Below are 13,903 nucleotides of genomic sequence, written 5' to 3' on the forward strand. Positions count from 1 at the left end.
AAAAGTAGCTATTATTAAAAACATTTTTTTAAATACATGGTTTTCTTTTCTTTTCTTTTTAAGATTTATTTATTTATTTAAAAGACACACTGAGCCGCGCCTGGGTGGCTCAGTGGGTTAAAGCCTCTGCCTTCAGCTTGGGTCGTGATCCCAAGGTCCAGGGATCAAGCCCCACATCAAGCTCTCTGCTCAGAGGGGAGCCTGCTCCCCCCGCCCCCCGCCTGCTACTCTGCCAACTTGTGATCTGCTGCCAAATAAATAAATAAAAATCTTAAAAAAAAAAAAAATTCTCACTAACAGAGGGAGAGAGGGAGAGAATCTATACAGACTCCCACTGGGGGCAGAGCCTGACATGGGGCTCGATCCCAGGACTCTGAGATCATGACTCTGAAATCAAGAGTCAGATGCTTAGCCACCCAGCCACCTTAGCCAACCAGGTGGTTTTCAAAGTGTCCTACCAAAAAACCTCAGTTGTCTTTATGTAGCACAACTGCAGTGTCGTAGAATGAACTAGAGTTGCGGATTGTAAGTATTGTAACATCCCAGTGAGAACACTATTGCCTACAGGAAATCCCAGTTCTTTTTTTTTTTTTTTTAATTTACATCAGAGATCACAAGTAGGCAGAGAGAGGCAGGCAGAGAGAGAGGGGGAAGCAGGCTCCCTGCTGAGCAGAGAGCCCGAAGCGGGGCTCGAACCTAGGACCCTGAGATCATGACCCAAGCCAAAGGCAGAGGCTTTAACCCACTGAGCCACCCAGGCACCCCGGAAAATCCCAGCTCTTTATCTGGAAAGTCAAACAACAGTTTAACTACATTAAATGAAAGAAAGACATTTAGTCTGACAAGATGGTTTTCCCTAGGCCAGCTCCCATTCATTCTTCAGGGCACAGCTTAAATCTCACCTCCCAGAGCCCTACTTGAGGTGAGCTCCCCCTGCTCTGCACTCCCAAATAGGTTCGTTCTCCGTAATACTGTTCAATGAACTCTATAGTGATTACAAATTTAATTTCAGTTTGTCTTCCCTACTAGATTCTCCCGTGTGCCAGCGTATCTTCAGCGCCCAGCAAGCTGACCGGCACATAGTAGGTGTTTGGTTAATATTCAGTGAATGGGGGTGCCTGGGTGGCTCAGTGGGTTGGAGCCTCTGCCTTCGGCTCAGGTCATGATCTTAGGGTCCTGGGATCGGGTCCCGCATCGGGTTCTCCACTCGGCGGAGAGCCTGCTTCCTCCTCTCTCTCTCTCTGCTGGCCTCTCTGCCTACTTGTGATCTCTGTCAAATAAACAAATAAAATCTTTAAAAAAAAAAATTCAGTGAATGGATGAAGGCATGAATGAATCACGCTTCCGCTGTCTTCACCGTATTGTACTAAAGTAGGAAAGGGATATATATTTATTATGAGAATTTTTTTAACCTCACAACTTGCAACAGAAAAAGGATTTTTTCACCCAGATTTCATCACAATATACATGTAATGACACCACCTCCCTCCCAAAACACTTCGGTCACTCCACAGAGGAAGACTGTTTCTAAGTACTATCTTTCGGATTCAACTAAACTCTGTAGGTGGGATCATGAGCATGACTGAAGTGATTTCTTAAATTCCTCTTTGAGATGCGCAGAGCACACTCCGGCAAGCGGCCTTGTGCAGGGATATGGTGTTCACAACAGTCTCTCACTTGGTTCACAATCAGAATGTGATGAAAGTTGAAGGTTGACCAGTTAACTCTAAACTGAGAACTCAGTCCTTGGCACCTAGATTCTCCAATCAGTTGCCTTCAATGATGCCTCCAGAAACGAGGCTATGGTAACTTTCTCTCTCTCTGCTAACCAAGGGTTAGTAGTACGGCAGTATATATTAAAATGCCAAAGGCCAAACAGACTAAAACGTGATTTCAAGATTGCCAATTTACTTGCTTCATTATTTCTAAATACTGAAATTAAAAAGTGCAGACACCTTCCCGAGTATTAAAACAACTCTAAAAGCAAATTAACTTTGCAGCCAGTCTTCAAAGTGTGCTTTTTCTCTGAACTAATTTCAAATGGCCCTTTTTTCCAGGTTGAGGACAACATCAAAATGTTTCCACACAGCCTGCATAACTCGAAGAGGTATTAATAAGCTGAGAGCTGGCCTGACATAATCGAATTGGATTTGGTTTTCCACATCAGCTAACTGGTATGCTTTTATTTACATCAGGTTTTTTAATATCATCTGAACTGTTACTGGCAAATGACTTCAGCACTGGTGGAATTTCATGATTTTTGATCTTGTTAAATAGAAATACAGGCATGGGACCAGTCATGAGGAGAGACTCCGTTGCTTAAATTTTGCTGATGGTATCAAGTTTGTTCTCTTCAAAGCTAATTTTCAAAATACAGGTCATGGTTCTGTCATCGATGCCCAGCCTAGTAGTACTTGATGCTGGTACATGTGTCCTACCGTCCATCTTTCACACCACCAGGACTGGAGTATTCCTTCCATTGGGGCTGGAAGAGTCTCATAGCCATGAAACATTGAGTGGTGACTCTGGGAGATTTGGGCTACAAGGAGAAGATGGGGAGGATAATGATAAGAGGTAATCTGCTGCTGATGATATCCCTTGGGTTGTTGATGGTTAAGGAAGAGAAGAGAGTGCTTAGCACCATGGAAAATCTTGGTGTTTGTACAAGGGACTCATCCTTGAGGAAAGAGTAGGCCACCCATCAAGACTTAAGGAGCTGCCTGCCTTTCTCTCATCTTTTCCATCTTTTTACAAGGCATAAAGTGGGAACCTCTTGAATTAGTTGGCAACTGGGTCAAACAGATCCCTGCTCCCATAGGAGCTACTGGCTTACTTTTCCCACTCTTATTTGAAGAAGCCGTCATTATTCATTCATGTGACTAGATTTTACCTGAAAATAAATAGTGACATACCCTCATGGGACAAGAGAGAATGAGCCGCAGGTGTTGAACCATGCCTCATTAAATTGCTATTTCTAAATCAGAATTCCTTGTGGGTCCTGCTTAATGGAAAACCACATCAGCTTTCCTCTTGGCACCCAACATCACAAAATGATCAGCCGCTTGGAGACAGCCACAGTAGATCCCATGTGACCTGGACAGGTCATGGGTAGGCCAATGGGGTCCCTGGGAATTCAAGTCAGGGGTTGAATACTTCAGAGGTCTTGCTCCTTAAGTGACCCCCAAGTGACCCCCACAGGGTCTCACAGACAGGACAGACTTTGCTGAACATTCCCACAGCCGTGAAGTGGATGGAGGGCAGGGCTTATCACTGGAACAGGATTTTAATTTCATTTCGGATGGAGGAACATTTCTTCTTTATCTCTGGAGATATATGTAAAACCGCTTTTTTCCCACAGTCCCTTTCCTGACTCTAACCCCAAATCGAGGACAAAAAGGAGACTGAGCTGCCTTAAAAAACCTTTCCCTTTCTAGAGCAAAGTGGGTTGGAGGAGATGGGGGAGGAGCGGGCTCAGGGAAAGGAAAGAACCGTGACTTTGAATCAATTCACAGATGACTCAGAAACTGAGGAGCCATTCCCATGTCTTCAGATGACACCCTGCAAAGCTGTATTTTGTTCAGTGTTGTTGTCCCTGTTTTTCTCATCATATATGGTCAGTAAATGTCAAAATCCTTCCTTCCCAAGGATGCTCTCTTAACCCAAGCTCTTCTAGTTAATCATTTATTAGTGGTTATTACATGTCAGGACTTCCCATGTATTATCGAATTCTCCCAAGGGCTGTATGAAGAAACCACAATGATTATTCCTATTTTCACAGATAAGGAAAGGCCCAGGGAGGTTGAGTAACTTCCTAAGATCACCCAGCAAGGAGGCGGCAGAACTGAATCAAACCCAAGACTTGCTGATCTCAAGCCTGTGCACTTGAACGCCTACCACACCCTTTCCTCAAACTGATATGCAGTCAAGCTGAAGATTCTGAAAGGAGGAAGCAACTGATAATTCTGGAATATCAAATGGATACCAGCCACTGAGCCTGGGGCTTTATAGAACTTTCTCCTCACACCTTCTCTATAACCTATATGATAATTATTACCAATAGGCCATCTGCCTGCCCCAACAAGTTGAGAAAAGAAAGAATTAAATAATGTACCCAAAGTCACAAATCAAGGCAGGGACAAAGCCTTCAAACCTATGTCCTCTTGACTCCAACAAAATACAACCCTGGAGAGGCCATAGCAATCTGCTTCCCACAGCAAACAGAGAAGTTGCATTATTATATTTCCTTTGGGTTTTACTAGGCAAGGCATACTGTGTTTGTCCTTATAGATCAAGTCTCTTCCAACTTAATTGTAAAATAATACATAATTTAGTAGATTATTTTAAATTACAGTATTCTCTCACCAAAAAGATAATAACAAAGGTTGGCAAAAGCATGCAGAAATTGAAAGCCTCATCTGCTGCTGGGGAGAATGGAAAGCAGAGAAATCACTCTTGAAGACTATATGGCTGTTGCTTTAAAGGCTAGACCTAGAGTTACCATTAATCTAGCAATTCCACACCTAGCATGGAATGATAATTGAAAACTGATGTCTGCTCAGAAACTTTACGTGAATATTCACAGCAGCACTCTTCATAATAGTCAAAGAGTGGAAAAAGCCCAGGGTGCCTGGGTGGCTCAGTCAGTTAAGTGGCTGACTCTTGATTTTGGCTCAGGTCATGATCTCAGGGTTCCGGGATGGAGACCCATGTAGGGCTCCATGCTCAGCGGGGAGTCTGCTTCAGGATTCTCTTTCCCTCTCCTTCTGTCCCTACCCCCACTCATGGACTCTCTCTTTCTCTAAAATAAATAAATACATCTTTTTTTTTTTTTAAGTGGAAATAGCCCAAGCATTCATGAACTTAAGAATGGACCCAAAAAATGAAGTCTATCCACACAATCGTTCCATTTAAGTGAAATATCCAGAATAGGCAAATCCAGAGAGACAGAAAGGAGGTCAAATCATCAGGGTTGGAAATGGAGATTCCAGCCAACAAGTACATGTTGCTTTGGGGGATGACAAAAATGTTCTACAACTGACCATGGTAATGATGGCACAACTGTTTGAACATGCTAGAAACCACCAAAGTGTGCACTTGGCATGGGTAAACTGGACGGTGTGTGAATGGTATCTCGATAAAGCTGTTATACCTTTATGTTAAAAATCTGCTCCAGGGGCGCCTGGGTAGCTCAGTCAATTAAGAGCCCAACTCATGAATTCAACCCAGGTCATGATTTCAGGGTCGTGAGACCAGCCCCACGTCAGACTCCATGCTGCGTGTTAAGTCTGCTTAAGATTTTTCCCTCTCCTGGGGCGCCTGGGTGGCTCAGTGGGTTAAAGCCTCTGCTGTCAGCTCAGGTGATGATCTCAGGGTCCTGGGATCGAGCCCTGCATCAGGCTTTCTGCTCAGAGGGGGAGCCTGCTTCCCCGCTCTCTCTCTGCCTACTTGTAATCTCTGTTTGTCAAATAAATAAATAAAATCTTCAAAAAAAAAAAAAAGATTTTCCTCTCCCTCTGCCCCTCGGCCCCCCACTTCTTCCTCTCTAAAAAATAAAAATGCCTCCCATGACAAATGCCAGTTATTATGCATTTGGTAGGCTCTCCAGAAATATCTCTTGAATGAAGGCACCGAAGTGCTTTATGGGTATTTAAAAATAATACACGTTCATTAAATTCAAATATGCCTTTTAGGAGTAGAAAGATGGTGCTTGCTTTGCAACGATGTCACCGAAGTGTGCCCAGACTCGACCATCCCTGGAACCGAGTACTAATGACCCTGACTTCTCAAAAGCAGAGATGTCGCCTTGATGAAGGAAGTTTACCAACACACCCCCATTGCTGGAACTCCCCCTCCGCGCCAACAGGACCCAAAGCAAGAACCATGTGTAACCTGCTGACGATAAGGATGGCACTGAGGGTTAACTGTCCCCCCCCAAACCCTCAGTGAGCCAAGCCCAGAGCAGCGGAGAAGCTCCAGGACGACTGAGGACCGCAAGCTTGTAAACCGTCACTTAGGTCCCGGAATCTGAGAAGGTGAACAACCACCTTCCTTTGCTGCTAGAGGAATTCCCCAGAACAGCTCCTGGGAGCATTTACTATTTATGGCCACATTTGAGCTAATATGAAAGAGTATGGAAAGAAAAAAAAATAAGTTCCAGAGTAAAATTGGAAACCAAGATTCAGGGTTGCAGGGGAGGGCACATGGAATAAATAGGGACTGAACTTGAGATCTAGCTGCGCAATTAGCCTGATGTGAACTGTTCAAAGAGCCAAGAAGAGAGGACATGGATGGTGAGTGCGCTGGGGAAGAAACAAGGTAGAGCGTTAGTGGGTTTCACAGCAAAACAAATTAGCTTCACAGACAAGCTTCTCAGGAGCAGACAGAGTCCAGACCCTAGCACTGACTAGATAATCTTTTCAGAGAATGGATTTCAAGCCTTCCTCACCAGGGAACAAAAACCTCCCAAGAATAATTTAGAAAGCATGTGTTTTAGGAGGCCTGGATTTGAGAAATGTTTGGTCTGAGGCTCCTTTGCAAAATGGAAGTAGGGGTATGGTACAGAATTGGAAAGGATTCATCTGAGGCGACACGGCTCTGAGACATGATGTGGGGAGCTCCCGACTTCACATGTCTGGAGATTCACTAGCGTTATTTCGGTCTCATCTACGAAGACGCATCCTCGTGGGAAACAAAACCCAACTACAAGAAATGGAGGATGCACTCCCTGTGTGAAGGATTGCTGGGCGCTTTCCTGTCTTATTCGTTGGCTTTCTGAAACAGCGCTGTGAGGCAGATGTGTTACCAATGAGGAAGGAACCGTGGCTCAAAGAAATTGGGCCTCTTTCCTGAAGTCATGTAACTAGTAAGTGGGGCAGGGGGAAGATGTGCTTCTGAGTCTTCAAACTTCTTCTTCTTTAACTTTTTAAAAAAATTATTTATTTATTATTTGAGAGAAAGAGAGAGACACAGAAAAAGAGAGACAGAGAGAGAGAGAGTGCAAGCAGGGGGAGGGGCAGAGGGAGAAGCAGGGAGCAGGATGCGGGGCTCAATCCCAGGACCTTGAGAGCATGGCCTGAGCTGAAGGCAGGCACTGAACTGACTGAGTCACCCAGACACCCCTGGGTCTTCAAACTTCTCAACCACTCTTATCTCCACTACCCTACAGCTTCCCAAAGTAAAGCGTTCATCAATTTCCCCAGCCACAGAAGGCCTTCTAGAATGAAAGATGAATGACTTTCCAACAGAGATGGAAGACCACCAGGAAACACCACAGACCAGAGGAGGATACCAACCAAATAATAGGAGGGCCTCAGGCTTTGGGACATCTGCAAGTCCGGGACTCTAAGAGAAGGACTATGTGTGAAATATTAGTCGAAATAAAAAGATCAGTAAATTCTGTTACATCTAGTCCCCCCCCCCAATCTGACAGCTTCCGATTTATTTTGTTGTCTGTTCTTGGTGAAGAGTGTACCAGAAGATAAGAATTTGGAGATTTTAGAATGGAGCTTTTCTTAACATTACTCGGTGTCTTATTTAAACTGTAAATATTGAAATGTGCTCCTAGATGGGTCAGTTCTTGCCATAGCCAATAAATACACAAAATCAAGAAGAAACACACTTTGTAATAGCTTTCAACTTCCCTTACACAATTCACAAAGATGAGACCATGGCAGAAGTTGTTGATTTTGTCACTGACCTTTTGTAATCATTCTCCACCATAGATCTTCCTTTTGGGTTTTGTGGGACAAGTTTTCCCACTGTTTCTTCCCCTACAAACCCATCTGGCTAAGCTCCTATCATTCTCAATGACATAAGGTCATAAAAGGGGAAACTGCACCTGACGGGGATGCCAAGGAAAAAGAGTATTTTGTCCTGGGAACCTTTTTCTGAATCTGTGATGAGCCCACAGGCTGCAAACATTTCAGAAGGAAATACTGGGTTTCTATCTATGTTTAGTATCGGCCTGTCAGTTACAAGCAGAAAGAATACTGGACAGACAGTCAGGGCGCTGTGTTCAAATGTGTCCTCTGCCAGGAATTAACCAGGTAGGTAAACTTCACTGAGGGCTTTCTTCTCTCCTGGGTGCGGGCTCTCATCTGACACATGAAGCGCTCACAGTAGACCAGCCCTACAGACTATTCCAGCTGTTGGACACTCTGACCCCTGGCTTTGCCCTTTCTAGTGATTTCCTAGCAAGTACCTGTTTCTTGGTCACCGTGCCGTCCACAGGGTCCACATATTCAAAGCAGTCTGTCTTTGCCACACTGTAAACGTGGTTGCCCACGGCGAACTGCTGGCCAACGAAGGACTTGTCTGTGACCAGGGCCTCCAGGTCCCTCATGATGTAATACGTCGTCTTGGGCTCTAGCCCCTCATAGTCAAACCTGGAGAGGGAAGGCAGGACACAGGGTGAAGGCAAACCTAGCCAGAGAGCCAGCCACAGGGCAGACCACTCAAGGTCATCTGAGCCTTGGTTTTGTTTTCCTGGAAGAAGAGCACAGAGAAGCGTCCCAGTAGGTCCCTATGCTCTCTTACCTGACCCACAGAACCCTGGCCCCATAGAGGAGCCCAAATGATCTTGTAAAAAGCACATGGAGTCATGTCCTTTATTTTAAATCCTTCTCCAAGTGCCCATCAGTTGAGAACAAGACTGTAGCCACAGACCATAACCCGCTGTGAGATCCGACCGCACCTACCCCTTGACTTTGTCCCACTCTTCACGCTTGTTCCCTGACGTCCAGCCACACGGGCTTCCTCTCCGGTCCTCGGAGACACTTTGCCCTGCCCTGCCTTTGGGACTTTGCCATTGCTGTCTGTTCCCTCAACCTGGTATATTCTCTCTCCTTTTTTTAAAGTTTTTATTTACTTATTTGAGAAAGAGAGCATTATGAGGTGAGTGGCAGATTGCAGGGGAAGAAGCAGGGTTCCCACTGACCAGGGAGCCCGGGCTGGGGATCCATCCCAGGACTCAACCTGGTAGATGCTTCCCCATGACCACGCACATACCTGGCACATTCTCTTCTGTCACTTTTCCAGCTCTGCGTCGCCTCCAGAAAGTGACCTTCTCTGACCTTCTATTCAAGACGTTTCCCTCATCTCTCCCTCTCTCACATCACTCTTGACATTTTCTTGTGGTACTTATCCCAATCCGTATTTACTTTGTTTGTGTATTTGTTTATTTATGTCTTATCTGCCTTTGCCGCCATGAACCACAAGCTCCGGGAGGCCAGAGACCTTCTCCGTTTCGTTCTCTGCTGCTTCTAGTAAGTGTTTACTACGCAGTGGGACGAAAGACGGGAGCAAGGGAAGGGGGGGAGGAAGGAAGGGGAGAGAGGAATCAAGGGAGGAGAAGGGAGAAGGAGGAAGGGACCTCAACATACCATAAAACTCTCTTGGAAACTTGGAAGAAATACCCCAATTGTTCCATTAAAACAAAAGTCCTCCTAGCCAAGAACATCAAATGTAACAATGGGTCTGGGAGGTGATTGGAAAAAGGAAAAAAAAAAAAAAAAGACTAAAAATAACACCTCTCTCATTTGTTCTTGTCGGGCTTAAATACCATAATGCATATCGAGAGATGCCAGACACCATTGCTTAAAATTATTAATGGATTTTATTCTTGGTCACTATCACAAAGGAACTGGAGTCTTCCCCTGTGTCAGATAGTATCGACCGAGACCGAATGGCAAGCCCAGGGGGCGCTGTTAAAGAAGGAAGCCCTTGAGGGGCAGCTGGGCCCACATGGCTCACATGTGGTAAGATCTTACACTGCGCTCTGTGTGACACAGGGACAAGATGTGGGCTCCCAGCCCGCTGAAAGAAGGAAGACTTGAATCAGTGCTACTTCTTCTTCACCCGAGATCTTTTAAGACTTTGAGTAAACATCAGGGCATTAGCCAAAATGGAAAACATGGAATGATGCCATTTCTAGTAGTGGGTCCCCTGTCCCTGTATCTCTGTCTTGTAAACTCTCCCTCCAACACAGATGTGCCCTCCCCAGCCTCAGAAACAAAACGACTGGGAACTCTTTCAGAACACTGGAGGCAGTGGATGAGTTCTGAGCCTAGAATCTCTTTAAAGATAGTCTTTTGGGGGAAGATCGAGACCCAACCAAGCAGAGAGGGGTAGAAGGATGGGCTAAGGGTTTATTAGGATATGGAGGGGGCAGTGAAAGAGATGCAGAAGTTGGGGAAATCCATGGACAGGACATATCACATTCAGTCTATTGTCAAGCCTGCCCAAATGCTTATCTTCATACCCAAGCAGACTCTGGCACAGAACCCCCACTTTGCTACGGCAAACCACCTCCTCTGACCACCACAACCCACACTTTCAAGGGAGGAAATATTTCTCTCCTTTTTTTCTTAAATTAATTACTTTTATTAACATATAATGTATTTTTGCCCCAGGGGTACAGGTCTGTGAATCATCAGGCTTACACATTTCATAGCACTCACCATAGCACATACAAGGGAGGAAATTTTTCAATGGGGAGTTCCTTCTGGGGTCCATTCACACAGGGAAAATCATATGGGTTCCCAGATACAACTTCAGGTTCAGAAACAGTTAACCAAAACTGTTGGATTATCTCCTCCCCACCACAAAGAACAGGCTAGAAGTCTTTTTATTTCACAAGGATCTCTCAACCTGTATCTGCTGGAGGCTGAAAAAAGTGTTAACCATTCATTCTACCTACTCTCTCTTCCTTTTTTCTTTATCTCTGTGATCTTTTTGGACAGAAATCTGAAATGTAAATCAATGTTCTACAAGAATTTAAATTGCCATTGCATTATATTCTGTAATACCATATTTGCTATGAAAAAAGTAATTATCCTCTAAGCTCTTGGCCACAGAAAAAATGAACTATATTCTAAATACAGTCATCATAACACCATGTCCTCAAAACACTGGCAGAAAGTTAGATAATCATTGCACAAATTATGAGGAACACATCCTTAACTCAAAGGGATCTCACTAAGCCAGAGGTTGGCGATCATAACATATTTTTATCAGGTTGGACTTTTTTTTGGAACAGCTTTGTGCAATGGAATTACTTCCCAGGTATGCCAAAAAGGCCCACAAGAATCGGGATTTTTTGGGCACTTGTGAGAAATACTAGTAAGTATAACAAATGCCCAACCTGCCTTGAGAGTAACTGCCTTGTTTATGAAACAAGGTACCATTTGAGGTGGTTTTCAGGAAACTGGAACCTCTGTCTTCTTGTCTAAACAGGAAAAAAGACTATTATGGCCGCGTCAACATTTCCCAGAGCCCTGTAATCTTTTTGATGGTAATGAGGCCTCTCACAGGCTTTCTTATTCTCTGATATTTATCTAAGTAAATGACTTGTTAAGAGAAAAAACAATCACCTTATAAGGGAAGTCTGAAGCTTTCTTTCTGTTCCTTAAGCTCTTGAAACATAACCAAACATCCAAAGTAGTTAACTATTTGTAAACAAAGCAAAGACGCCACCATACTGTTTTCCATACACAGAGAGTCTCTGAGGCTACCCAAACGTTCCCTTGCCCCATCCCCAGGTTCTCCACTGTTAACCTCCTTGCCCATCACTTCTCCCCCAAATCTGTGGCTTGGTACTTGGAACACAAACTTAGCATACCCAGGTACACCTAGCGGGCAACCAGGCAGGCAGAAGACTCTGCTCCCTCACTTACTTCACAAACAAGAAAGTGACATAGATAGACCCCCCCCCCCCCAATCCTGAGCTCTTAGCCACTGACCTTTGCCCCTGCTCTCTCCCAGGGTAACAGTTCCCTCTTCTGCATCTCCTTTTACAGGGACAAAACTTTAGCCAAATCTGGGGCTCCTGAACCATGTGGCCCCTTCAGAGGGCACCTTAGACATTGTTCGACCCTTAGCGAGCACGTAAGACGGAGGGAAGAGAGGATTACGAAAGCAATCCGACCTATCAGTTTTGTCTCTGCTTCCATTCTTTGATAATTATGGTTGGAGGACTAAGAAGGAGAGCCCCTGATTAGACGATCCAACTCTCCTGGACAACAAAGGACTTTTAAGGTTCTGCAGTTCAGAGTCCCTCTTGGAATGGATGCCCATCTGACAGGCACGGGTGAAGAGATGACAGAGGAAAGTCTCTAGGAGAGGGGAAATTTCTGCCTTCTGGTTTGGATGCCCTTGACAGGTCGCCCAAATGCCTATCAGGAGCTCCAGCCCCTGGGTTCCTCAGATCATCCTGAAAGCTGCCTCCTTCTTAAGGTTCTAGCCCACCACTTTTCTCTAAGAGCAGTTCCCCAGGGACCCCCTCACTCCTCACCTGCAATAATAGTGGCGGCCAAATTTGGCCCAGTGATCTCGGACGATTTCCTCCACACTCTGCTTTCGCGCAGCCAGAATGGAAAGCCAGACCAAAACAGCCCAGAGGCCATCCTTTTCGCGGAGGTGATCAGAGCCTAAAGAAGAAAGAAGAATTCTGCTGAGGAATTGTTCCTGGGGGTGGGGGGAATAAAAGCCAAATGAACCACGAAGACCAGTTAGCAACTGAGTATTGAAATGGTTGCCTATATTTACCTATTGTGATAAATACATGTCCCATAGTATACTGGCATTTTTGAAAAAATCCAACTGAAATTCAAATAGTACAAAATAACATCAAAAAATAAAATACAATCCTGGAATTTGTTGAAAGTACCAAAGAGCTAAGCTGACATCACATTTGCCCAATGTTATCATTCATTCAGTCAATAATTTTTTATCTTTACAATATACCAAGCACTGGTCAAGGAGCTAGGGATAGAGCACTGAATAAGACAGCTCTTTATTCATAAAGCTTGAATTTGAGGAGGTAGAGACAGGCAACAGCAAAGTAGACGAGAGAACAAGATGCATTAAATAAGGACAAGGGCTATGAAAAAAGTCACAGAGTATGACAGCAGCAAAAACTATATTACCTAGAGTAGTATAGTTTGTCTACATAAGGGCTAGTGGTGGCTTTCCCAAAAGACATGTTCACCCAGCACCTGTGACCGTGACCTTAGCAGGGGAAACAGTCTTGCAGATACAATCAAGGATCTTGAGGTGAGAGCATCCTAGGTTACTCAGGCAGACCTTAAATCCAATGACAAGTGTTCCTCAAAGGAGAGGAGAAGATACAGAAAGGAGAAATATAGAGGAACAGGTGACATAAAGACAGAGACAGAGACCGAGACTGGCATTGCTGTCACCAGTGAGGAACACAGGGAGCCCCCCAAAGTGGAAAGAGGCAAGGAAGGGCTCTCCCCTAGAGCCTTCAGAGGAAGGATGACCCTGCCAACACCTTGATTTTGGTTTTGTAGAACACATTCTTGTTGTTTTAAGCCACCCCCCAACCCCAGGTTTACAGTGATTTGTTGTGGCAGCCTTAGGAGATGAACACAGGTTGTCATGGTCAGCTCCACTGAGATGATGACATCTGAGCTGCCATGTGGGAAGGAGTCGGCCACGCTGAGATGTGGACACGAAGCATTCCAAACCAAGGGACAGCAACCACAAAGTCCCCCATGCAGGAATCAACTGGGTGACTCTACCCTACAGCAGGTAGAAAGACAGGCAGTTCATGTCGTGGCATTCACAGGAATGCCAAAAGCCCACTGAACAGGTAGGTTTCTTTGCCAAAAAGAACCAGAAGGAAATGCAAGAGGCCCACTTAAGTACCTGTCTCCTGGCCGGCTCTAAGCTCTCTCTGAAGTGAAGAGGGCCCAGAATCCAAGGCACTTGTAACAGAGTAAGGAACACGGTGACAGGAAAAGCATGGGAAGGCTTTGGAATGAGGGTTTGAAACCAAACTCCTGCTACCTCTTGCACGTGTGACAAGTTGCTGCACAGTTATTAAGCTTTCTGAGCCTCAACTTCTCCTCTGTACAATGAGGACACCAACACCAATCTCGTGGGG

General features: G+C 44.9%; 1 protein-coding gene across 1 annotated transcript in view; it reads right to left on the minus strand.

Moving 5' to 3' along the window:
• PGM5 (phosphoglucomutase 5) overlaps nt 1-13,903 on the minus strand; it is a 202,862-nt gene that overhangs the window by 46,478 nt on the left and 142,481 nt on the right. The window contains exons 8-9 of the mRNA XM_059141446.1: nt 12,290-12,425; nt 8,201-8,384 (exon numbers count right to left, since the gene is read on the minus strand). Of these exons, the coding sequence (XP_058997429.1) occupies nt 8,201-8,384; nt 12,290-12,425 (320 nt within the window). The remainder of the gene's footprint in view (nt 1-8,200; nt 8,385-12,289; nt 12,426-13,903) is intronic.

This window comes from Mustela lutreola, chromosome 12 (assembly GCF_030435805.1).
Source record: "Mustela lutreola isolate mMusLut2 chromosome 12, mMusLut2.pri, whole genome shotgun sequence".
In the NCBI taxonomy this organism is placed as follows: Eukaryota; Metazoa; Chordata; class Mammalia; order Carnivora; family Mustelidae; genus Mustela; species Mustela lutreola.